Here is a 25954-nt window from a genome sequence, read left to right as displayed (position 1 = left end):
TCTGTCTGGATGACCTATCCATGGAGTGTTAAAATCCCCTACTATTACTATATTGCTGGCAGTTTCCCCCTTTAAGTCTGTTAATACTTGCTTTATATATTTTGGTGCTCCTATGTTGGGTGTATATATGTTTATAAATGTTATTTTTCCTTGCTGGATTGACTATTTTTTATCATTATGTAATGACCCTCTTTGCCTTTTATTATAGTTTTCATTTTAAAGGCTGAATTTTTAAAAATTATTTATTTATTCTTTTAAGTAGGCTCCACACCCAACATGAGTCTCGAACTCACAAACCCAAGACCAAGGATCGCATGCTCTACTAACTAGGCCAGCCGGGTGCCCTTAAATTTTGTTTTGACTGATATAAGTATACCTACATCAGCTTTCTTTTTGTTTCCATTTACATGGAATGTCTTTTCCCATCCTTTCACTCTCATTCTGTCTGTCCTTCTTAAGTGAGCCTCCTGCAGGCATTATGTAGGTGTGTCTCATTTTTTTTAATCCAGTAAGCCATTCTGTGACTTTTGATTGAAGAATTTTGTCCATTTATTTTAAAGTAATTATTGATAGGTGTGTACTTGTTGCCATTTTGTTAATTGTTTTCTGTTTTCTCTTTGTTTCTTTATCTCTTTTCTTCTCAATCAATGACTTTTTTAAGTGTTTAGATTCCTTTTTCATTTTCTTACTCTAAGTTTTTGTTTTGTGGTTGCTGGGTCACATATGTAATCCTCTGTATAAAAATCTATTTTAATTTGATAGCAACTTAAATTTGAACACATCCAAAACTCTACCTTTTTAAAAAATTTTTTTTATTATATTATGTTAGTCACCATACAGTACATCCCTGGTTTTTGATGTAAAGTTCGATGATTCATTAGTTGCGTGTAACACCCAGTGCACCATGCAATACGTGCCCTCCTTACTACCCATCACCGGTCTATCCCATTCCCCACCCCTCCCCTCTGAAGTCCTCAGTTTGTTTCTCATAGTCCATAGTCTCTCATGTTCTCTATTCCCCCTTCTGATTATCCCTTTATCCCTTCCCCTACCGATCATCCTAGTTCTTATGTTCCATAGATGAGAGAAATCATATGATAGTTGTCTTTCTCTGCTTGACTTATTTCACTTAGCATTATCTCCTCCAGTGCTGTCCATGTTGTAGCAAATGTTGAGAACTCGTTCTTTCTGATAGCTGAGTAATATTCCATTGTATATATGGACCACAACTTCTTAATCCAGTCATCTGTTGAAGGGCATTCGGCTCCTTCCACAGATTTAGCCATTGTGGACATTGCTGCTATGAACATTGGGGTGCATATGGCCCTTCTCTTCACTATGTCTGTATCTTTGGGGTAAATACCCAGAGTGCAATGGCTGGATCATAGGGTAGCTCAATTTTTAACTTTTTAAGGGACCTCCACACTGTTTTCCAGAGTGGCTGTACCAATTTGCATTCCCACCAACAATGTAGGAGGGATCCCCTTTCTCCACATCCTCTCCAGCAATTGTTGTTTCTTGCCTTGTCAATTTTTGCCATTCTAACTGGCGTAAGGTGGTATCTTAGTGTAGTTTGATTTGAATTTCCCTGTGGCTAAGGATTTTGAACATTTTTTCATGTGTCTGTTAGCCATTTGTATGTCTTCATTGGAAAAGTGTTCATATTTTCTGCCCATTTTATGATTTGTTTATTTGTTTCTCGTGTATTGAGTTTGAGAAGTTCTTTGTAGATCTTGGATACCAGTCTTTTATCTGTAGCATCATTTGCAAATATATTCTCCCATTCCGTGGGCTGCCTCTTAGTTTTTTTGACTGTTTCCTTGGCTGTGCAGAAGCTTTTTATCTTGATGAAGTCCCACAAGTTCATTTTTCTTTTGTTTCTCTTGCCTTTGGAGATGTGTCATGAAAAGTTTGCTTTGGCCGATGTCGTAGAGGTTGCTGCCTATGTTCTCCTCTAGGATTTTGATGGATTCCTGTCTCACATCAAGGTCTTTCGTTCATTTGGAGTTTATCTTTGTGTATGGTGTGAGAGAGTGGTCAAGTTTCATTCTTTTGCATGTAGCTGTCCAATTTTCCCAGCACCATTTATTGAAGAGACTGTCTTTTTTTCAACGGATGTTTTTTCCTGCTTTGTCAAAGATTAGTTGCCCAAAGATCTGAGGGTCCATTTCTGGGTTCTCTATTCTGTTCCATTGGTCTATGTGTCTGTTTTTGTGCCAGTACCATGCTGTCTTTGTGATCACAGCTTTGTAGTACAGCTCGAAATCCAGCATTGTGATGCCCCCAGCTTTGTTTTTCCTTTTCAAATGTTCCTTGGCTATTCGGGACCTTTTCTGGTTCCATACAAATTTAAGGATTATTTGTTCCAGTTCTTTGAAAAATGTTATCGGTATTTTGATCGGGATAGCATTGAAAGTGTAGATTGCTCTGGGTAGCATGGACATTTTAACTATGTTAATTCTTCCAATCCATGAGCATGGAATATTTTTCCATCTTTTTGTGTCTTCTTCAATGTCTTTCAAGAGTGATTTATAGTTTCTAGAATAGAGATCCTTTACGTCTCTGGTTAAGTAAATTCCAAGGTAACGTATGGTTTTGGTGCTATTGTAAATGGGATGGATTCCCTAATTTCTCTTTCTTCAGTCTCACTATTCGTGTATAGAAATGCAACTGATTTCTGAGCATTGATTTTGTATCCCGCCACATTACTGAGTTGCTCTATAACTTCTAATAGTTGGGAGTGGATTCTTCTGGGTTTTTCATATAGAGTATCATGTCATCTGCGAAGAGTGTTTGACTTCTTCTTTGCCGATTTGGATACCTTTGATCCCTTTTTGTTGTCTGATTGCTGTTGCAAGGACTTCTAGTACTATGTTGAATAATAGTGGCGAGAGTGGGCATCCTTGTCATGTTCCTGATCTTAAGGGAAAGGCTTCCAGCTTTTCCCCATTGAGAATGATATTTGCTGTAGGCTTCCTGTTTCTTATAGCACTTCAGGACCCCTGGATGTCAGTCCCATTGATTTTCCAAGCCAGACATCCTGAGAGCTCATCTCTTCAGTGAAGATCTCAGGGGCCAGGGTGCCCAATGTTGGGTACCAATCCCTTATTCCTCTGACAGACGTGCCTGTCTGGTGAGATCCTTCCCCAATGTATATTGTCATGCCAGAGTGGAGTTTTTTGTGAGTCCTTGTCTCTGCCTCTTTTACTCCTTTCAGTGTGATCTTTTCATCGTTTGTTGTGAAAAGTAGTTCATCTGCTTTCCAGGGTTTTTTTAGAGAGAAATTATCCATATATAGCTGTAGATTGGTGTGTCTGTGGCAGGAGGTGAATTCAGAATCTTCCTACACTGCCATTTTGGGCCTTCTCTATTCTGACAATCCAATGACATGACTTCTTCTACACCAATTCTTCTTTTTGGTTGAGTCTGCTGTTGAAGCTTTCTGTTGAAATCTTGAGTTAAGTCGTTGTATTCTTCAACTGTGGGATTTTGGGGGTGGGATGTGGGGTAGTGGGTTTTTGCTTTTTTATGTAACTTCTCATTTTGTTCATGTATTGTTTTCCTAATTTTATTTAGTTGTGTATGTGTGTTTCTTGTGGTTCACTGAATTTCTGTAAGAGTGTTATTTTTAATTCTTTGTCAGACACTTCATAGACCTCCTTTTTTTAGGGTTAGTCATTGGTGTTTTTTTCCCCCTTTGGTGGTATTATGTTTCCTTGATTATTCATAATCATTGTGACCTTGTGTCTGTGTCTGACACTTCAAGAAGTAGGTACATCTTCCAGTCTTTACAGACTGGCTTTGTCAGGCAAAGTCCTTCACCAGTTATCCAGTCCAGAGTTTTTGGGTGGGTGATCTGGTGGTGTCCACAAATGGGCTACTGCTGCGTGGGCTGATCTGGGTCAGCAGCTGTAAAGGCCTGGTATTCAAGTGCATGGGGACCAGCCATAGAGCCCAGCTCTATGGGGGCAGGCCTGACTCTTGAGTCTGTGGTGATGGACCTGGGACCTGAGTCTATGTGGGTAAAACTAGATCCTGGGTCCACAGGAGCCACCCAGCACCTTGTACCACTGTGGTGAGCCTAGCAACAGGTCCACGGGGACCAGTCTTGTACTGAAACAGGTAAGGAGCCTTGTTTCACAGGAGCCAGCCTGGAGACTGGAGCCACAGGTACTGGCCTCACACTTGGGTGAACTGGGAACCTGGGCCATAGGGATTGTTTATAACTTCAGGATACTGCGGGGGTTGGTATGACCCTAGGGTGGAATGGGTACCTGGGTCCATGGAAGCTGGTCTGGTGGTGGGGTGGGCCAGAAACCTAAATCTCTGGGAACTAGAATGCAATTTAGGTCTTGTGCTGGAGTAAGCTGGCAGCGTGAGTTCATAGGTGTCCACCTGGAACCTGGGTTTATAGGGACCAACTGGGAGCTTGGAGCCACTGGAGCCACTATGGTCATGGAATTGGCCAGCACTGGGGTGAGCTAGGAGCTCACCAGGAGCTTGGTGCTGTGAAGCTGGCTGGCATCAGGATGGACTAGTAGTCTCCTGCTGTGGGAGCTGGCTGGTGCCAGAGTACACTAGGAGGGTAGGCTTCTGGGAGGCCACTGGGAGCCTGGTGCTGTGGGAGCCACCTGGGGACAATCTTTTTCTTAAGATGGAGATTACATCTTCAGCATATAGAATAAGTATATAACTGATAAGTTATATAACTTTATATAAAGTATAACTGTATACCTTCATATCCAACTTTATATATACATGCAGAAGTAAATGATTAGTATATAATTTGATACATGCAGAAATAAATATATTGTACATAATATATAATTTCATTTATATGGATTCTGTGCAAGGACTTTATGTGCACCTTATCTTAATAATTGTTCAATTTATAAAATTCATATTCTGGCATTATAGATCCATCCAGAAAAAAAGCCAAGAAGAAAAATGCTATGTAATCACTAAAGTGATTTCTGAGACTTCTTCTACAAGAAAGCCAAAAAAATTCAGCCATTCTCTGAACATGCCTTGTAGTTTTATGCTATCCTGCCTTCTCATCGTTTTCTCTCCTCCATCTGTTGAAATCTGATTTATGTTCTTGGCTTCTGATTGAGTGCTGCCAGTTGTAATAAACCTACCAAGAGCTGGTATTATGAAACAGCTCTTCTTTCTATATTTTTGAGCTATCTTTACTTACATCTCCCATATTCTGCTATGTATCTTCAGGATTGTTTTAGGAAGCAGGTCTGACTCTCACTTCATAAATTATGAATGAATTGGGTGTAAAAACATTATGTACTTTCAAGTTTGCTTTACATATAACACATATACAAGACTATATTGTATGAACAATATAAAGTATAATAGTAAAAAAAGAAATACCTACTCATCCTTTTATATTATTAAATAAGAACATTTCCAGGAATTTAGAGCCACTTGCAAGCCTCTCTCCAAACAGTCTATAGGTAGTCAGATATTTAAACCTTTCAGGTTTCAGTGTACTTCCTATGAATGTATATTTTTAAAGATTTATTTATTTATTAGAGCGAGTGAATGAGGGGAGGGGCAGAGGGAGAGAGAGAGAATCTCAAGCGAACTCCCTGCTGAGCACGGGGCCCAACTCCCAAGATCCGGAGATCGTGACCTGAGCCGAAACCAAGAGTTGGATGTTCAACTGAGCCACCGATGCACCCCCTGTAAATGTATTCTTATTCAGTGTGTGCTGAAATTTTACCTTTTGAACTTAAGCTAAATGAACATATTCTTCTTGGACTTGATTTTCATTGATTAGTACTATATTGGGATGTTTATTTACACTGTGTGTAATTGTAGTTCATCCTTGTCCTTGATTTTCGATATTCTGTTGTATGAATACAGTGCAGTTGCCATTCCATTGTTGCCTTTTGGGTTGTTAAGTTTTTTGTATTACAAATAGTTATATTAAGTGTATTCATGGATATTTTCCTTATTGCATGGTCATATCTGTTTTATTTGGCTAAATATATCATTGTGAAACCATTCTCACCATCATTCTGTGAAAGAAAGGATTCAGCCCTCATACTCACAAGTATATAACCATTTGGAGAAATGGAACCATATCTTACTTATATTTTAAATATATTAGAACCTCATTAAATATTAAGTAACCTAATAAAAAAAGGAAACAGTATGATTTTCTTTATTTCAAATATGTAATCTTTCTTGTTATCAATATTTGAGGCTGATTAAGAAGAAAATTAGAAGAAAGAAGTAATTCTGTTATTTGTTTGATGTTCACATTATTAGGTAACTTAATATTATGAAATCTTTCCTCTACCCCTGGAGATGAATTGTAGAAAAATGGATTTGTTGACATTGAACCAATTTTCAGTGCTCCTCTGGAAAAATTTTACCTTAAAGGTGGGTAAAGGCATCCATGTAAAATGTTCATAAGTGGCCATTTGTTGAAGTTCAGGATGTGTGTGTGTGTGTGTGTGTGTGTGTGTACATACATACCTTTGAAAAAATCAATTCCAGAGCTGTAGGTAGTTCTTCCAAATGTATAAAACTGAGTTGATCAGTAGTATAGTATGACTTATAAGAAAGTTGGGAGGGATGAGGGTGAAAGTGGCACAAGACAGTCTGGGAAGCACTTGGCTGTTCCATAGTAAAACTGGCAGAAGTTTAATACCATAGAACTATCCATCTGCATTGAATGTGTCTTTAAATTAATTAACACCATCTTTTTGTTTCTCTTCTAGAGGAGGCAGTTCTTTACTTTAACATTGGAAGTCTTAACAGCACTGGTATTTCCAGTGATGATTTTGCTATTTCGTACACTTACTGCTATAAAGGTTGTTGGACCTTACAATTATACTTCTCATCCCATCAATACTTTGCCTTCTTACCTCAAAAATTCTGAAGAGTGGGAATTGACTTATGTGCCTTCTAATATTGATGTGGTCACTGAGATCACTGAGAACATGAAGAGGAATCTGAACATCAGTGTAAAAGGTTAGAAATTAAGGTTTTCTGTAACAGTTAAAAAATTGCTTTTCAGTGGAGATAAAGCAGTGTTATAAAACTGAGGGCTTCAGAGGGGAGGGGGTGGGGGATGGGATAGGCTGGTGATGGGTAGTGGGGAGGGCACGTATTGCATGGTGCACTGGGTGTTACACGCAACTAATGAATCATCGAACTTTACATCAAGAACCAGGAATGTACTGTATGGTGACTAACATAATATAATAAAAAAAATTTTTTAAAAGAATAAAATTAGAGAAGTCACAATTTTAAATTTTAATTTCCTTTGGGGCGCCTGGGTGGCGTAGTCGTTAAGCGTCTGTCTCCAGCTCAGGGCGTGATCCCAGCGTTCTGGGATCGAGCCCCGCATCAGGCTCCTCTGCTAAGAGCCTGATTCTTCCTCTCCCACTCCCCCTGCTTGTGTTCCCTCTCTCGCTGGCTGTCTCTCTCTGTCAAATAAATAAATAAAATCTTTTTAAAAAAATAAATAAATTTTAATTTCCCAATTTTAAATTCCCAATGTTTAAGCTTGCAACGTAACTATGAAGACAGTGTGGTATTGGTGGAGGGATAGACACATAAATCAGTGATATAGTACAGGCGTACCACAGGGAGATGTTGCAGGTTGTTTCAGACCATTGCAGTAAAGCAAATATCACAGTAAAGCTAGTCAAATGAATTTTTTCATTTCCCAATGCATATAAAAGTTATGTTTACACTATACTGTAGTCTGTTAAGTATGCAGTAGCATCATGTCTAAAAAAGCAATTCATACCTTAATTTAAAAATACTTTATTGCTAAAAAATGTTAACCATCATCTGAGCTTTCAGCAAGTCATAATCACTGATCACATATCATCATACAAATATAATAATGATGTAGGTTTCAACTGTGAAAATTTTGAAAATATTAAACAATAATCTAAATTATTCTAATTTACCTACTAATTTAAAATTTGGTAAAATATTAGGAAAGTAATAAAAAAACCCATGAAACATAGCTAAGTCAAGTGGAAGGCTTTCAATATATTTAACAACTGTCACTTCCAGTGTTTTAAGCAAATGTTAAGTTTTTGGTCTGTTTTTGAACACATAAACTTATGAATATATATATATATTGTGTTATATATATATAATATTTCTTTAGATAGTTCAAAGATCTCCAACTCAATCTTAATAAATTAAAATAAATGAGATATTCTCCTCAAAATATGCACAGTTGTGTACGTAGTGGAAAACTTTGACAAACGGCAGTTGGTGTTACACAAAGATGTTTTGAGTAGTAAAAACCGGCTGGGAAAGCCTTGGTTCTCTGGCACCATGCCTTCTACAAAAAGCCAATTATCTATTAAGTCATCTGCATTCATTTCCCAGGTTAGCCAGGAAAGCAGGGTTGCCTGAGGGAGGGCTTGAATCCTATACACCAGGAAGTCTGAACTGTAGCCAGACGTACAATTAAGATGTTCCAGTAGAGTTATTATTTTGGTTCAGGCAAATTCTTCTGGCATCATTGTTTAGTGGGAGGAATACACCAAATACTTCACGTTTTACCTCATACAGTTAATATTGTCATAGTTCATGTTTTACTTTAAAAAAATATATAATAATGATGAAAAAGTTTGAAATATTGCAAGAATTACCAAAATGTGACATATAGATGAAATGAGCAAATGCTATTGGAAAAATGGTATCAGTAGACCTGCTTTACTCAGGGTTGCCACAAACCTTCAATTTTTAAAAAACACAATCTGCAAAGTGCAATAAAACAAGTTATACCTGTGGAGAACACAGAGCTAGAACTATACAAATACGCCAAAATATTGTTTGCATTAGTGGAAGGATAAGCTTTTCAACAAATAGTGCTAGACAATTGGACATCAGAAGCCAAAACAATGAAATTTCACATCTTAGGCAAAAAAAAAAAAAAATACATCAAAATGGATCACAGATCTAAAAGTAAAATGATAGAAAACAATTAGGAGAGAACATAGGAGAAAATCTTTGTAACTTTGTAAAGAATTAGTTGAAGCATTCTTCAAGACCATTCATGAAAGAAAAAAATGAAAAATTGGACTTTTGATATATAATATTAATGGTTGCTCTTGGGTTAAAATATGCGTGCATAATTTTTCACAATCAACTTAGAACATTTTACTAGTTTATTTTCACATCTACATGAGTTGAAAACTATATCAGAAAGTTGTAATTTATGCACATATTTTAAAGAACTTAAGAAAACTATTTACCCAGATTTTACCATAGCTCTTGTTTGTAACTTTATTCTTTTTTTTTTATTATGTTCAGTTAGCTGCCATATAGTACATCATTACTTTTTGATGTACTGTTTAATGATTCATCAGTTGCATATAACACCCAGTGCTCATCACAACATGTGCCTTCCTTAATACCCAACACCTGACTACCCCATTCCCAACTCCCCTCCCCTCTGAAACCCTCAGTTTGTTTCCTGGAGTCCAGAGTCCCTCATGGTTTCTCTCCCTCTCTGATTTCCCCCTCAGTTCTCCCTCCCTTCCCCTATGGTCTTCCGTGCTATTCCTTATGTTCCACATATGAGTGAAACCATGATAATTGTCTTTCTCTGATTGACTCATTTCACTTAACATAATCCCCTCCAGTTCCATCCATGTCAGTGCAAATAGTGGGTATTCATCCTTTCTGATGGCTAAGTAATATTCCATTGTATATATGGACCACAACTTCTTTACCCATTCATCTGTTGAAGGGCATCTCCACTCCTTCCACAGTTTGGCTATTGTGAACATTGCTGCTACGAACATTGGGGTGCGTGTGCCCCTTCTTTTCACTACACCTGTATCTTTGGGGTAAATACCCAGGAGTACAATTACTGGATCATAGGGTAGCTCTATTTTTAACTTTTTGAGGAACCTCCATACTGTTTTCCAAGTGGGCTGTACCAGTTTGCATTCCCACCAACAGTGTAAGAGTGTTCCCCTTTCTCCACGTTCTTGCCAACATTTGTTGTTCTCTGTGTTGTTAATTTTAGTCATTCTAACTGGTGTAAGGTGGTATCTGTATTTTTTATTTGAATTTCTCTGATGGCTAGTGATGTTGAACATTTTTTCTTGTGGCTGTTAGCCATTTGTATGTTTTCTTTGGAGAACTATCTGTTCATGTCTCCTGCCCATTTATTGACTGGATTATTTGTTTTTTGGGTTTTGAGTTTGAGAAGTTCTTTACAGAACTTGGCTATCAGCCCTTTATCTGTAATGTCATTTGCAAATATCTTCTCCCATTCTGTGGGTTGCCTCCTAATCTTGTTGACTGTTTCCTTTCCTGCGCAGAAGCTTTTTATCTTGATGAGGTCCCACAAGTTCATTTTTGCTTTTGTTTCCCTTGCCTTTGGAGATGTGTCTTGAAAGAAGTTGCTGTGGCCAGTGTCGAAGAGCTTACTGCCTGTGTCCTCCTTTAGGATTTTGATGGATTCGTGTCTCACATCGAGATCTTTCATCCATTTTGAGTTTATCTTTGTGTACAGTGTGAGAGAATGGTCAAGTTTCATTCTTCTGTATGTAGCTGTCCAATTTTCCCAGCACCACTTATTGAAGAGACTGTCTTTTTTCCACTGGATGTTTTTTCCTGATTTGTCAAAGATTAGTTGACCATAGAGTTGAGGGTCCATTTTTAGGCTCTATATTCTGTTCCATTGATCTATGTGTCTGTTTTTGTGCCAATACCATGCTGTCTTGGTGATCATAGCTTTGTAAGTCAGGCAGTGTGATGCCCCCAGCTTTGTTTTTGAAGTTCCAAGTTTCCTCTTCTATCATTTTCCTTCTTTCTGAAGAACTTTAGTAATTTTTTCGAGCAGGTCTACCGGCAGTGAGTTCTTTTTGTTTTCCTTCATCTAAGAAAGTCTTTAATTCATCTTCATTCCTGAAGATTGTTTTCATTTGGGATAAAATTTTGGGTTGACAGTCCTCTCAACATTTAAAAAATATTTATCAATTTCTTTTGACCTCCTTGGTTTTTGAAAAGAATCCTGTTTTGAATAGAATCCTTATTTTCTTATCGGTAATGTATCATTTCTCTCTGGCGACTTTCTTTTTATTTTATTTTATTTTTGTTAATAGTAATATTTTTTATTATGTTAGTCACCATACAATACATCCCTAGTTTTTTATATAAAGTTCCATGATTTAAAACGTGTGCATAACACCCAGTGCACCACGCAATACATGCCCTCCTTACTACCCATCACCAGCCTATCCCATTCCCCCACCGCCCTCCACTCTGAAGCCCTCAGTTTGTTTCCCAGAGTCCACAGTCTCTCAAGTTTCATTCCCCCTTCTGTTTACTCCCCCTTTCTTTATCCCTTTCTTCTCCTACCGATCTTCCTACTTCTTATGTTCCATAAATGAGTGAAACCATATGATAATTGTCTTTCTCTGCTTGACTTATTTCACTTAGCATTATCTCCTCCAGTGCCGTCCATGTTGCAGCAAATGTTGAAAAATCGTTCTTTTTTGATGGCTGAGTAATATTCCATTGTATATATGGACCACAACTTCTTAATCCAGTCATCATTTGAAGGGCTTCTTGGCTCCTTCCACGATTTAGCTATTGTGGACATTGCTGCTATGAACATTGGGGTGCATATGGCCCTTCTCTTCACTACGTCTGTATCTTTGGGGTAAACACCCAGTAGTGCAATGGCTGTGTTGTAGGGTAGCTCAATTTTTAACTTTTTAAGGGACCTCCACACTGTTTTCCAGAGTGGCTGTACCAACTTGCATTCCCACCAACAACGTAGGAGGGATCCCCTTTCTCCACATCCTCTCCAGCAATTGTTTCTTGCCTTGTCAATTTTTGCCATTCTAACTGGCATAAGGTGGTATCTTAGTGTGGTTTTGATTTGAATTTGTTCACTTAGCATAATGTTTTCTAGGTTCATCTATGTTGTAGTTTTTATCAATACTTCATTCCTTTTCATTGTCAGGTAATAGCCCATTGTATGGATATACTGCATTCACTTGGCACATCCTTCATCAGCTGATGGACATTTGGGTTGTTTCCACCTTTTGGCTGTTATAAATCATACTTCTATGAACATTCGTCTCTAAGTTTTATGTAGACATATGTTTTCATTTCTTTTGGGTGGAATTCCACTGAGAGTAGAATGAATATGTCATGTTGTAACTATGTTTAACTTTTTGAGGGGCTACCAAAAGTTATCTAAAGTTGCTGTACTATTTTATACTCTGATCAGCAGTGTATGAAAGTTCCATTTTTTCTGTATTCTCACCAGCACTTGTTATCATCTGTCTTTTTGATTATAACTATCTCAGTGGATGTAAATTGGTATCCCATTGTGATTTTGATTTGTATTTCCCTTATGACTAATGACTCTGCTTTATGTATATGTTATGATGATTGTTATTTAAAACTGAAGTAAAGTTTTATTCCTAAAATTGTTTTGAACCCCCAATATCTATTAAGTAGTTGTGATTCCAATATTTGAAAAACAGTGTTTTTAAGTTTACAATATTGGGATAAGATACATCTCCCCTGAGGAGGAATTATCAGATATTTCCATTGTAATGAACAATTTATCCTCTCTACAGTTCGAGGGTTTACTTCAGAAATGGAGCTTGAGAAGTACATTAAGTATGACTATGGATCTCGTAAAGTACTGGCTGCCATCATTTTTTACTGTAACTTCAAAAGCAGCAGTGACCCTCTACCACTTGAGGTGAGAATGTTGTATTTAGAGTTTTCTAAATACATAGCTTTCTAGTAGTTGCACTTCCAGTTTCTAGAATTTTAATGACTTTGCTATTACTAACCCAGTTTTATGGATGAAGCAACAAATTTTCCCAAGATCAAACGACTAGTATACAATACAGCAAGAATGTGAATCCAGATCTGAGTAACTAATTTCTCTGCTTTTAATTGTTGCTTTGTGATAAGGAAGGAACTGCACACAGAAGGCCTTAGACTCACAGAAAACTTTGACTAATCAGGCATTGCTTCTAGTTCTACAAAGAGGGGTGAAACAAGCTGCAGAGCAGATGCATTTTCACTAACAAGAAACAAAGCATGTAAAAAAAATCCTTTTTCTTTGAATGAAACACAGAATTTAAGTTCTTTCGTAAATGACTAGAAAAAACACTAAGGCTCAGCCAAATTGATTCAGAACTAGGACATCCATAAGCACCAAGAAGGGATCTGATTATAGCGTAGCCACGCTAAGGAAAAAGAAAGACAGTGCCTTGCACTTGGTGTCTGCTTAGCAGATCTTGTTAGACATTCTATCCTTGTGGTGATAGAAATAAGTGGTCAACTATAATATCTAGACATGGAGCCAAGTTCTATGTTTATAATGCAGATACATGTTAGTAGAAGGCAAAATTAATAAAACCCCTGGTAGGATAATATATATTCTTTCTGTAAGTCCCATCCTTCCATGACTCCATGCTTCTGTACCAACTTCCTTCCATCTACTAAGTCAAAATTATCCATATGCTGATAATGGATTTAGGATCAACAGTATGCATTGGCTCAAAGTGTGTTAAGTGCGATTTCAAGTTTTATTACCATTACTAATTGACTGTGCTTGTGTCCTCAAATATTTGTACTAGATTTTAGCCACTACCTGTATGCTAAACTGAAATAGGCTCACTGCTTTATGTAATACAAGATTTAAATAGGAGCCTGTCTCCCAACATAAATGACAAAAAGAACGAGATAAAATAGAAAATGATCTGTCATGCGGAGATCCAAGACAACCACAATTTGGGGGGAGTTCTGATTCATTTATTTACAGAATAGTATTACATTATATAAAGAGATCACAATTTATTTATCAAGTCTGCTACTGGACACCCGGGATGTTTACAGCTTTTTTTTTTCTTATATGCTAGTGAAAAAGTGCTACTATGAACATTAGCTATTCTGGATATATGCTTAGACATAGAATTTCTGGGGCATGGTCACATCTTAAAATGTATTACATAATGCCAAATTGTTTTCTGAAATAATGATACCAATTCAAACTCCCAGCAACAGTGTCTGAAAGTTGTCACTATTAAACTTAATATTTTCAGATGTTTCTCTTACTAATTCCATGGATATGAATTAGCTAATTCCACAGGTGTGAAGTGATATACAACTTTGGCTTTAATTTTCATTTCCTTGGTTCCTAATGAGATTAGCGTATGTCCATGTTTTAAGTGATGAATTATTCTTTAGTGAGGTATACATTTGGACTTTTCCCCCAGTTTTCTATGGAAAAAATCTATTTTACATATTAATTGACCAATTTCTGTGTGTATACTACATAGGGATCCCTTGTCTCTCATATGTATTACAGGTATATTTTTCCAGTTTGTGGCTTTTCTTTCAGTTTTTTTGTCGTGATCAGATTTTCTTTTGATGATTGGACTTTTCTGTTTTAAAGCAGCCAAATTTTTAATTCTTTTTCTATATTCTTTTTTTAAAGTTTTTCTTTTAATTCCAGTTAGTTAACATACAATGCTGTATTACTTTCAGGTGTACAATATAGTGATTCAGTAATTCTATACATTACTCAGTGCTCATCACAAGTACAATCTTTAATCCTCATCACTTATTTCACTCATTCCCCTACCCACCTCCTCTCTGATAACATCAGTTTGTTCTCTATAATTAAGACTGTTTCTTGATTTCTTTCTCTCCCTCTCCCTCTCTTTCTCTCTCCCTCTCATTTTTTCCCTTTGTTTTGAAGAAAAACATGGTTTGAATGAGTAAAAATAATCAACTGACACAGAGAGATGAATCAGAGGTTGGAATTATCTAACAAAGATTTCAAAGCAGTCACCATAAAAAATGTTAAATTGTCTTGAAATGAAAAAAATAGAAAATCTTACCAAAGACACAGAAATTATAAGCAAGAAATTATAAACTTAAAAATACAATGACATATAAAAAACTAGTTGAATGGCTGAATAGTAGAATGGACAGAGCAGAGGATGTAATACTGAAGAATAAATTTCGCAAAAGTGCAAGGGGTATGCGCTGAAAGCTACAACACTGTTTGAAAGAAATTAAAGAAGACTTCATAGGGAGAGTTAAGATGGCAGAGGAGTAGGGGTCACCTTTTTCAGCTGGTCCCCTGAGACGAGCAGGATAGGTACCAGACCATCCTGAACACCCACTGAATCAACGTGAGATGCAGGAAGATACATCTGGATCTCTACAAATGAATATATCCAGAGCTGAGTATTGAGGTACGAAGCGGGGAGCCGTGAATCCAAGCACATATACCAGAAGATAAACGGAAGGGGGAGGGAGCCTCCACGTTCGGGCACTGGGAAGCAGTAGCCACCTACACGGGGGAGCGGGCGGACTCGTGGACCGGCATCCGCAGAGAGCAGAATGAGACCTTGAGCTGAGGAACATACATGACCAGACTGAAAATCAGAGCTCCGGAGTGCGCAAACCACATTGAAACGGAGCTCCGGAGCACGGAGGGGTGGCTGGCGGTGTTAGAAACACAAAGGACAGAGACGTGCTGGCCTTGGAAGTGAGGGCTGGAACGCCGGCTGTGGGGTGCGCATCCTGGGATGCTGCAGGGTTTAGCAGCACCAACAGAAACAGAGTTAAAGTCTCCAGAAGACCCCAGTGGAGAGTGGTCTGGGATCCCTCTGTTCTGAGACAGAGGCTGAAATTCGGCTACTGCTGCTCTGACTCTCAGAAGACACAGAGCAAACTGCCAGGGAAAGCCGCCAGAGAACAAAAGCCTGGAAATACCGGCTCACAGTGTGCCCATCCCCATCCCCTCTCACAGGGTACACAGAGACATTACCCAAACAGGGTTGCCTGAGTATCGGTGGGGCAGGCCCCTCCCCCAGAAGGCAGGCTGAAAAATCAAGAAGCCCACATCCCTAAGGTCCCTATAAAACAAGTGCACACTGCCTGGGTCCTGGCAATAATTTGGGCTCTGGGCAACCCCACAACCTCTCCTCATCAGAATGACGAGAAGGAGAAATCCCCCCCAGCAAAGAAAATGTGGCCTCTGCCACAGAACTGATGGATATGGATATAACCAAATTCTCAGAAACGGAGTTCAGATTAACAATGGTCAAGATGATGTGTAGCCTTGAAAAAACTACTAATGAAAATATTAATGACAATATAGAATCTCTAAGGGCAGAAATGAGAGTGAATCTGGCAGAAATTAAAAATGCTATGAATCAAATGCAGTCAAAACTAGATGCTCTGATGGCCAGGGTGAATGAGGCAGAAGGACGAATTGGCGAATTGACGGATGGGTTAGTAGAAGAGAAAGCTAAAATAGAAACTTGGCTCAAAAAAATCCAATCTCAAGAATGTAGGTTATGAGAGATACTGACTCAGTGAAACGTTCCAATGTCAGAATCATCGGCATCCCTGATGGGGTGGAGAAAAACAGAGGTCTAGAAGAGATATTTGAACAAATTGTAGCTGAAAAATTCCCTAATCTAGCAAAGGAAACAAGCATTCATGTCCAAGAGGCAGAGAGGATCCTTCCCAAGCTCAACCACGACAAACCTACGCCACGTCACATCATAGTGCATTTCGCAAATATTAGATCCAAGGATACTGTATTGAAAGCGGCCAGGGAAAAGAAATTTCTCATGTGCCAAGGCAAAGGTATCAGGATTACGTCAGACCTGTCTACACAGACCTGGAATGAGAGAAAGGGTTGGGAGGCATTTTTAAAGCTCTTTCAGAGAAAAACATGCAGCCAAGGATCCTTTATCCAGCAAGGCTGTCATTCAGAATTGATGGAGAGATAAAGACCTTCCAGAATCGCCAGTCACAGACCAATTTTGTAACCACGAAACCAGCTCTACAGGAGATATTAAGGGGGGTTCTATAAAAGTAAAAAGGCCCCAAGAGTGATGCAGAACAGAAAGTCACAATCTGTGGAAACAAAGACTTTACTGGCAATATGGCATCATTAAAAACATACCTCTCAATAATCAGTCTCAATGTAAATGGCCTAAATGCTCCCATAATATACCACAGGGTTCAGATTGGATAAAAACACATGACCCATCCATTTGCTATCTACAAGAGACTCATTTTGACGTAAAAATACATCCAGACTGAAAGTAAAGGGACGGAATACCATCTTTCATGCCAATGGACCTCAAAAGAAAGCTGGGGTAGAAATTCTCATATCAGACAGATTGGATTTTAAACTCAAGACTATAGTTAGAGATACAGAAAGGCACTATATTATTCTTAAAGGATGTATCCAACAAGGGGAATTGACAATTATAAATATCTATGCCCCCAACAGGGGAGCAGCAAGATACACAAGCCAACTCTTAACCAGAACAAAGAGACATATAGGTAATAATACATTAATAGTAGGGGACCTGAACACTCCACTATCAGCAATAGATTGATCACCTAAGCAGAAAATCAACAAAGAAACAAGAGCTTTGAATACCATACTAGACGAGTTGGACCTCATATATATATATATATAGAACACTACACCCCAGAACCAAAGAATACTCATTCTATTCTAATGCCCATGGAACATTCTCAAGAATAGACCATGTTCTGGGTCACAAAATAGGTCTCAACCGATACCAAAAGACTGAAATTATTCCCTGCATATTCTCAGACCACAATGCTTTGAAATTGGAACTCAACCACAAAGAAAAATTTGGAAGAAACAGACACTTGGAAACTAAGAACCATCCTGTTCAAGAATGATTCAATAAACCAGGAAATCAAAAATCAATTTAAACAATTTATGGAGACCAACGAGAATGAAAACACAATGGTCCAAAATCTATGGGACACTGCAAAGGCAGTCCTAAGGGGAAAATACATAGCCATCCAAGCCTCACTCAAAAGAATAGAAAAATCTAAAATGCAGTTTTTATATTCTCACCTCAAGAAGCTGGAACAGCAACAGAGGAACAGGCCTAATCCACGCACGAGAAAGCAGTTGATCAAGATTAGAGCAGGTATCAATGAATTAGAAACCAGGAGCACAGTGGAGATCAACAGAACTAGAAGCTGGTTCTTTGAAAGAACAAATAAAATTGACAAACAGAAGCCAAAGACTTATCCAAAGGAATGAGAAAGGACACAAATTAATAAAATTATGAAATGAAAAGGGATAGGTCACAACCAAACACCAATGAAATTGGAAGATTATTAGAAAATTTTATCAACAGTTTTATGCCAATAAATAACCAATCTGAAGAGATGGAGGACTCGTGGAAGCCTATAAACTACCAAGACTGAAACAGGAAGAAATTGATTTTTAAACAGGCCAATTAATTATGGAAGAGATTGAAACAGTGATAAAAAACCTTGCAAAAACAAAAGCCAGGGCCTGACAGATTTCCGAGGGAATTCTACCAAACATTCAAAGAAGAAATAATACCTATTCTCCTAAAGCTATTTCAAAAAATAAAAACAGAAGGAAAGCTACCAAACTCATTCAATGAGGCCAATATTACCTTGATCCCCAAACCAGCCAAAGACCCCATCAAAAAGGTCCTTGCTAATAGAATCAACAGTACATTAAAAGGATTATCCATCATGACCAAGTGGGATTAATCCCTGGGATGCAAAGGTGGATCAACATTCCCAAACCTATCACTGTGATAGATTTTATCAAGAGAAAAGCCAAAAATCATATGATTCTCTCAATAGATGCAGAAAAAGCCTTTGACAAAATGCAGCATCCTTTCCTGATTAAAACCCTTCAGAGTGTAGGGTGGGGTACATTCCTCAATCTCATAAAAACCATCTATGAAAAGCCTACATCAAATATCATTCTCAATGGGGAAAAGCTGGAAGCCTTTCCCTTAAGATCGGGACGTGAAAGGATGCCCTCTGCCACTATTATTCAACATAGTACTAGAAGTCCTTGCAACAGCAATCAGACAACAAAAGGGATCAAAGGTATCCAAATCGGCAGAGAAGAAGTCAAACTGTCTCTCTTCACAGATGACATGATACTCTATATGGAAAACCCAGAAGAATCCACTCCCAACTATTAGAAGTTATAGAGCAATTCAGTAATGTGGCAGGATACAAAATCAATGCTCAGAAATCAGTTGCATTTCTATACATGAACAATGACACTGAAGAAGAGAAATTAGGGAATCCATCCCATTTACAATACCAAAAACCATATGTTACCTTGGAATTAACACCAGAGATGTAAAGGATCTATATTCTAAAAACTACAAATCACTCTTGAAAGAAAGACATTGAAGAAGACACTAAAGATGGAAAATAATCCATGCCTGCGGATCGAAGATTTAACATAGCTTAGAATATCCATGCTACCGAGAGCAATCTACACTTTCAATGCTGTCCCGATGCAAAATACCAATGACATTTTCAAAGAACTGGAACAAATAGTCCTTAATTGTATGGAACCAGAAAAGGCCCGAATCACCAGGAACTGTTGAAAAGGAAAAACTAAGCTGGAGGCATCACAATGCCGGATTTCGAGCTACTACAAAGCTGTGATCACAAAGACAGGATGGTATTTGGCACTAAAACAGACATCGCAGTAAACCAATGGAACAGAACAGAGAACCCAGAAATGGACCCTCGGCTCTTTGGGCAACTAATCTTTGATAAAGCAGGAAAAAACATCCAGTGGAAAAAAGACAGTCTCTTTAATAAATGGTGCTGGGAAAATTGGACAGCTACATGCAAAAGAATGAATCTTGACCACTCTCTCACACCATACACAAAGATAAACTCCAAATGGATGAAAGACCTCGATGTGAGACAGGAATCCATCAAAATCCTAGAAGAGAGCAGAGGCAGCAAACTCTACGACATCAGCCACAGCAACCTTTTTCAGATTTTATTTATTTATTCGACAGAGATAGAGACAGCCAGCAAGAGAAGGAACACAAGCAGGGGGAGTGGGAGAGGAAGAAGCAGGCTCATAACAAATGAGCCTGATGTGGGGCTCGATCCCATAACCCCAGGATCACGCCCTGAGCTGAAGGCAGACGCTTAACCACTGTGCCACCCAGGCGCCCCCACAGCAACATTTTTCATGACACCTCTCCAAAGGAAAGAGAAACAAAAGATAAAATGAACTTGTGGGACTTCGTCAAGATAAAAAAAAAAAAGGAAACAGTCAAAAAAACTAAGAGGCAGCCCACAGAATGGGAGAATATATTTGCAAATGATGCTACAGATAAAAGACTGGTATCCAAGATCTACAAAGAACTTCTCAAACTCAATACACGAGAAACAAATAAACAAATCATAAAATGGGCAGAAGATATGAACAGACACTTTTCAATGAGGACATACAAATGGCTAACAGACACACGAAAAAAATGTTCAAAATCATTAGCCATCAGGGAAATTCAAATCAAAACCACACTAAGATACCACCTTAGCCAGTTAGAATGGCAAAAATTGACAAGGCAAGAAACAACAATTGCTGGAGAGGATGTGGAGAAAGGGGATCCCTCCTACGTTGTTGGTGGGAATGCTGAAGTAGTGCAGCCACTCTGGAAAACAGTGTGAGGTCCCTTAAAGTTAAAATTGAGCTACCCGATGACCTAGCCATTGTACTACTGGGTATTTACCCCAAAGATACAGACGTAGTGAGAGAAGGGCCATATGCACCCCCAATGTTCATAGCAGCATTGTCCACAATAGCTAAATCGTGGAAGGAGCCGAGATGCCCTTCAAAAGATGACTGGATTAAGAGTTGTGGTCCATATATACAATGGAATATTACTCAGCTATCCAGAAAGAACGAGTTCTCAACATTTGCTGCAACATGGACGACACTGGAGGAGATAATGCTAAGTGAAATAAGCAGAGAAAGACGACTTATCATATGATTTCTCTCATCTATGGAACATAAGAACTAGGAGGATCGGTAGGAGAAGAAATGGATAAAGAAAGGGGAGTAATCAGAAGGAATGAAGCATGAGAGACTATCGACTCTGAGAAACAAACTGAAGGCTTCAGAGGGGAAGGGGTGGGGGAATGGGATAGACCGGTGATGGGTAGTAAGGAGGAGCACGTATTGCACAGTGCACTGGGTGTTATACTAACTAATGAATCATTGAACTTTACGTCAAAAACCAGGGATATAGTATATGGTGACTAACATAATAAAAAATATATTTTAATAAAAGAAATGGTCAAAATATTAAAATTAGAGTTTTTAAAAAAGGAAAAAAGAATTATTCACCACGATCAAGTGGGCTTTATTCTTGGGCTGCAGGGATGGTTCAATATTTGCAAATCAGTGAACATGATACACCACATTAATGAAAGAATAAGAACCATATGATCCTCAGTAGATGCAGAAAAGCATTTACCTTTTCAGGTTGTCTGGTATGATCAGTATGATTTCTGTTTCCTCTGTAGCTTGAACAGATATATAGCTATCTGTGCGTGTACAGGTTCTACCTTTTGTGCCGCCTCTCCTTTGTCTGAACAATTAGGTTGGTTCATATATTTCTACCACAAATAATATTACAACAAACTTGTGCATGTTTCCTTTATATTGTTGGAGGTGTATATTCAAGTCTGTTCCTGGAAGTAGGATTGCTGAATCAAACCATAAATGCATATGTAGTTTTATTAAACATTGCCCGATTCCATTATAGTTGTGCCATTTTGTATCCCACAACCAATGTATTAAAGTGCCTGTTTGTCTACAGCTTCAGTGACAGAGCATGTTGTTGAGCTTTTGATTTTTCCCGTGATGGGTAACACATCTTTGTAATTTAATTTGTATTTATTTCATTGTATGACATTGAGAAGCTTTTCATATATTTAGGGCCATTTGTATATCTTCTTTTTGTGAACTATCTATATTCTGAGAAAACTTTTAGATGTTCTTATGATCAGAGAACTTATATTGTGCTTTCAGTCACTGTCATTTCCAAGTGTTCAGAATCACTGTGACGTCAGATGAGTCTTATATTTCAAACCATGTGTCTCTCCCCATTTGGACTTAACTTTTCTTTATTTTTAATATGTGCATTTTCATGATTTTATATGGTTTTTAAGCATGATTTGTTTCCCTATTGCTACTTCTAGGTAAAATATCTCTGCGTTTTGTTAGGATACAGAGATCTTTGATATGGCCAGACAGGCTGGGCTGGAAGACATCCTTACTCTTTCCCTGTTCATCCCCTGTAGGCCTGAGGAATGCAGATTTGTATGATGATGGAGGAAGTCCTGGGTGAGCAAATCATTAAACATCCTTATTTTATTATTCAATTGCATATTAACCTATACATATGGTTATATGTGTGTTTTTATACTATATATATGTGTTTGTATATATGTTCTTAACTTGTAATTTTTTTAAATTGAATTATATATTTTATCAAAACTACTTTCAATCGTATACATTAGTTGTGGTTTAGTGTTTTGTTTTCAAATACAGACACCTTCATTTGTCAGCATCACTTGCCTGTTTGTGTCTATATATAATTTTTGAATTGATCTAAAAAGTTTTAAAATTGGCAAGTAATTTTTAATTCAGATTTTATTTTGAAAATTATCTACATGAAAACCCCTAAATGCGGAATTTGGATTTACCAACTATCTCGAGATTTTATCTTTAGCAAATATTTAATAGAAGAAAAAGCTATGCACATTCTAGCAGAAGGAACAAAAGTTGGAAATAACATAAAATCAGTAAAAAGAATAGATGAACCTATTAGACAGTCATTAAAAAATAATCTTTACTGAAGTCTACTAAGAAGAAGGAATTTAAGACTTAGGATTAAGCTGAATCTATACATGCATTTATTTAGTTAGTTAGTTGAGTGGTGGGCATTATTCCGGAGCAGTGGAAGAAAATCATGAGACTATATAGGACCCAAGGATGCCACATATTCGGGGAACTACATGGCCTACATGGTTTGTTTGCTTTATTTATAGAGCTAGAATAGAGAGTGCATGTAAGAGCTGTTAAAAATGAGGTAGGCGGCAAAAAGGCCATTAAGACCTGGTATTGTAGATGAAGGAGTATGACCTTCTCTGGAAGTTGTGAAGACACAGTCCACATTGTACAATATTTAGCATGAATAGGAGAAATGACTTAATATGGTAGTGGATGCTTATCTCCAAAAGTGATAATACTCATAGTTTATCTTTGTTTTTTGTTATATACTGTTGCTGAACAAATAAGACTGTGGCCTATGTTTCACAATTTATGTATTAATAATTTATATAAGTGATCAAGATATTTCAGAGAATGACTTTTTCAGATGTTGGGATTTTTATTTTGTCATTTCACTTCTCAACTTCAAGTGGCACATTACTTGAGAACTAGACTAATATATACCCCTTAGATCTCCTAATACTTGATATTTGGGGAAAATGTTAGAGAAGGAAGGATGAAGGAACTGAATGCTAGGTAAATAAAGGAGGACAAGGTACAAAGCTAACTAAAGAAGGATTGGCGGGAGGAAATGAGTAGAAAATTAAGATGATCTTATCTATTACATGAATCAGGGGAGGAATGGAAGCTATGCTTAATTTTTCAGTTTTTTTTTTTTTACCACAAATGAACTTTGTGATATTTTAAAACTTAAAACAAAATCCCTCCATGGAACACAGTTTCAAGTAATCTACACACACATTTTATTTAAATATCTATTTAAAGATTTATATTTATTCAGGAGTTCCATGTATTTTCAAGACTATATTGTTGGTTCCAAATTTTTGGAAGTCTCTTTTTTCCCAACTTTTGATTTTACCTATGCTGTCCTTTATTGAAATAGCAGAAATCTTTTTATTTGATGTAATGTAGCAATTTTGGCCACATGGCCTTTTTCTGGGCCTTTGTTTAAGAAGTGTCCATCCTACTTCTAAATTCAAAATATTTATTCTGCTATTTCCTCTTTATGGTTTTTCCTTCTATGATTTGGTTGTTAATCCCGAGGAAAGGAGTTACATTTGTATGTAGTTTGTGTTAGGGATTCAGTATTGTTTTTACCACAGAAAGGAAAACAGTTTTCCCAAAACTGTTTAAAATAATATCCCAAAATTTCTTTTTCTTATTAGTCTGTCTACTCTTTTATTTTAAGATTTTTTATTTTTTTATTTATTTGAGAGAGCATAAGCAACAGAGATAAGAGAGCACAAGTGGGGAGGAGAGAGAAGCAGACTCCCACTGAGCAGGAGCCCAACACAGGGTGCAATCCGGGACTCCGGGATCGTGACCTGAGCCAAACACAGATGCTTAACCAGTGGAACTCACCCAGGGCCCTAGTCTTTCTACTCTTTTTTCTTTTATGATATGTTAGTTCATCATACAGTATGCGTCATTAGCTTTTGATGTAGTGTCTGCCGTGATTCATTGTTTGCGTAGTACACCGCAGTGCTCCAAGCAGCTACACGGTGCCTCCTTAATACCCATCATCAGGCTAGCCCATCCCCACCCTCCCTCCCCTCTACAAACCCTCAGTTTTGTTTCTCTGGAGTCCATAGTCTCTCATAGGTTTCATCTCCCCCTCTGTCCCCTCTTCATTTTCCCCTTCCTTCTCCTAATGATCTCCCTGCTATTCCTTATGTTCCATAAATAAGTGAAACCATATGATAATTGTCTTTCTCTGCTTATTTCACTTAACATAATCATCCTCCAGTTCCATCCATGTTAATGCAAATGTTGGGTAATCATCCTTTCTGATGGTTGAGTAATATTCCATTGTGTAATATGGACTGACATCTTCTTTATCCATTCGTCTGTTGAAGAGGCATCTCACGCTCCTTCCACAGTTTGCTATGTGGACAATGCTGCATGAACATTGGGATGCGTATGGCCCTTCTTTTCACTACGTCTGTGTGCTTTTGGGGTAAATACCCAGTAAGTCAATTCCTTGGTCATAGGGTAGCTCTATTGCTCTGAAACCAATCAAATCGTAATCTATTACAGTTGGTTTTGTGTACTCATCTAGTATCAAGCGAGACTCCAAGAAAACTCAGATTAGGGAATCTAGCAGATAAGAACTTGGTTGTAAGGTGGCTATTATGAATCTATTCTAATGTTTGAATTAAGTAAGTGCACAATGAAAAAAGTGCGTAAGTCGTACAGAGAATTAGAAACCATAAAAAAGGAATAAAACATGAAGTCTAGAATTGGAAGAAATACAGGACAGATTTAATGTGAAGATAACAGAAGAAGAGTAAATGAACTTGCAACAATAAAATGTATTCAGTTTGAAAACATAAAAATTGAATTTCATTGAACTGTGGGGCATACCAAAGAGTTCTAACTATGTGTAGATTTAGAGTCCCTGATGGATAAAGAGAAGAGGGCAGAAAAGAGAAGGTGTAGAAGAATGGCTGTCCGTTAAGAGTCTTAAAATGTGGATTAAAGACAATAACCATCAAAGTGGCTGGAGCAGATATACACATATCCGATAAAACAGATTTCAAGACAAAAGGTCAGTTGGTCAGAAGATAATAACAATTATAAATACTTATATGCATCTAATCAACAGCTTCAAAATACTGAAACTAAAAATTGTGACAGAATTAAAGGGAGAATTGGAAATACCACAGTTGTTGATGGAGATATTACTTATCCTCTCAAGCAGTTGACAGAGCATCTAAACAAAAAATTGTAAAGAAGTAGATGATATAGAAAACATTTTCAGTTTCCCTGAATTGATTGACATTGCAGAGTAATTATCACCAGTGGTATGAATACACATTCTTTAAGTGCCATGGATTTTCACCAGGATAACTCTTATTTGAGTTGTAAAAAATAAATCTCATTGAAGTTAAAAAGACTGAAATCAGTAGAAGTTTTGTTCTCTGATTTGACAGTGAAGAGTTAGGGGCGAGAGATAACAATGAGATAATTGAAACATTAGATAATTAGAAAAATATTTGGATATTAAAACAACCATTTCGAACAACAACCATTGAAAGTAAGCAACCATTTCTTTGTGACTTCTTT

General features: G+C 37.6%; 1 protein-coding gene and 1 long non-coding RNA gene across 2 annotated transcripts in view; both read left to right on the top strand.

The window, feature by feature from the left end:
* The window catches only part of LOC121103774, a 19826-nt gene extending 12839 nt beyond the window's left edge, over positions 1-6987 (top strand). The window contains exons 2-3 of the long non-coding RNA XR_005836039.1: positions 6286-6399; positions 6741-6987. This is a non-coding gene — a long non-coding RNA (uncharacterized LOC121103774). The remainder of the gene's footprint in view (positions 1-6285; positions 6400-6740) is intronic.
* A 5626-nt stretch (positions 6988-12613) lies between these two features.
* The window catches only part of LOC103668882 (ATP-binding cassette sub-family A member 3-like), a 160587-nt gene continuing 147246 nt past the window's right edge, over positions 12614-25954 (top strand). The window contains exon 1 of the mRNA XM_008697189.2: positions 12614-12730. Coding sequence (XP_008695411.2) covers positions 12623-12730 — 108 coding nt within the window. The 5' untranslated portion in view covers positions 12614-12622. The remainder of the gene's footprint in view (positions 12731-25954) is intronic.

The sequence above is a fragment of the Ursus maritimus genome, unplaced genomic scaffold, assembly GCF_017311325.1.
Source record: "Ursus maritimus isolate PB19 unplaced genomic scaffold, ASM1731132v1 scaffold_2, whole genome shotgun sequence".
In the NCBI taxonomy this organism is placed as follows: domain Eukaryota; kingdom Metazoa; phylum Chordata; class Mammalia; order Carnivora; family Ursidae; genus Ursus; species Ursus maritimus.
This window is presented reverse-complemented; position numbering and strand designations above follow the sequence as displayed.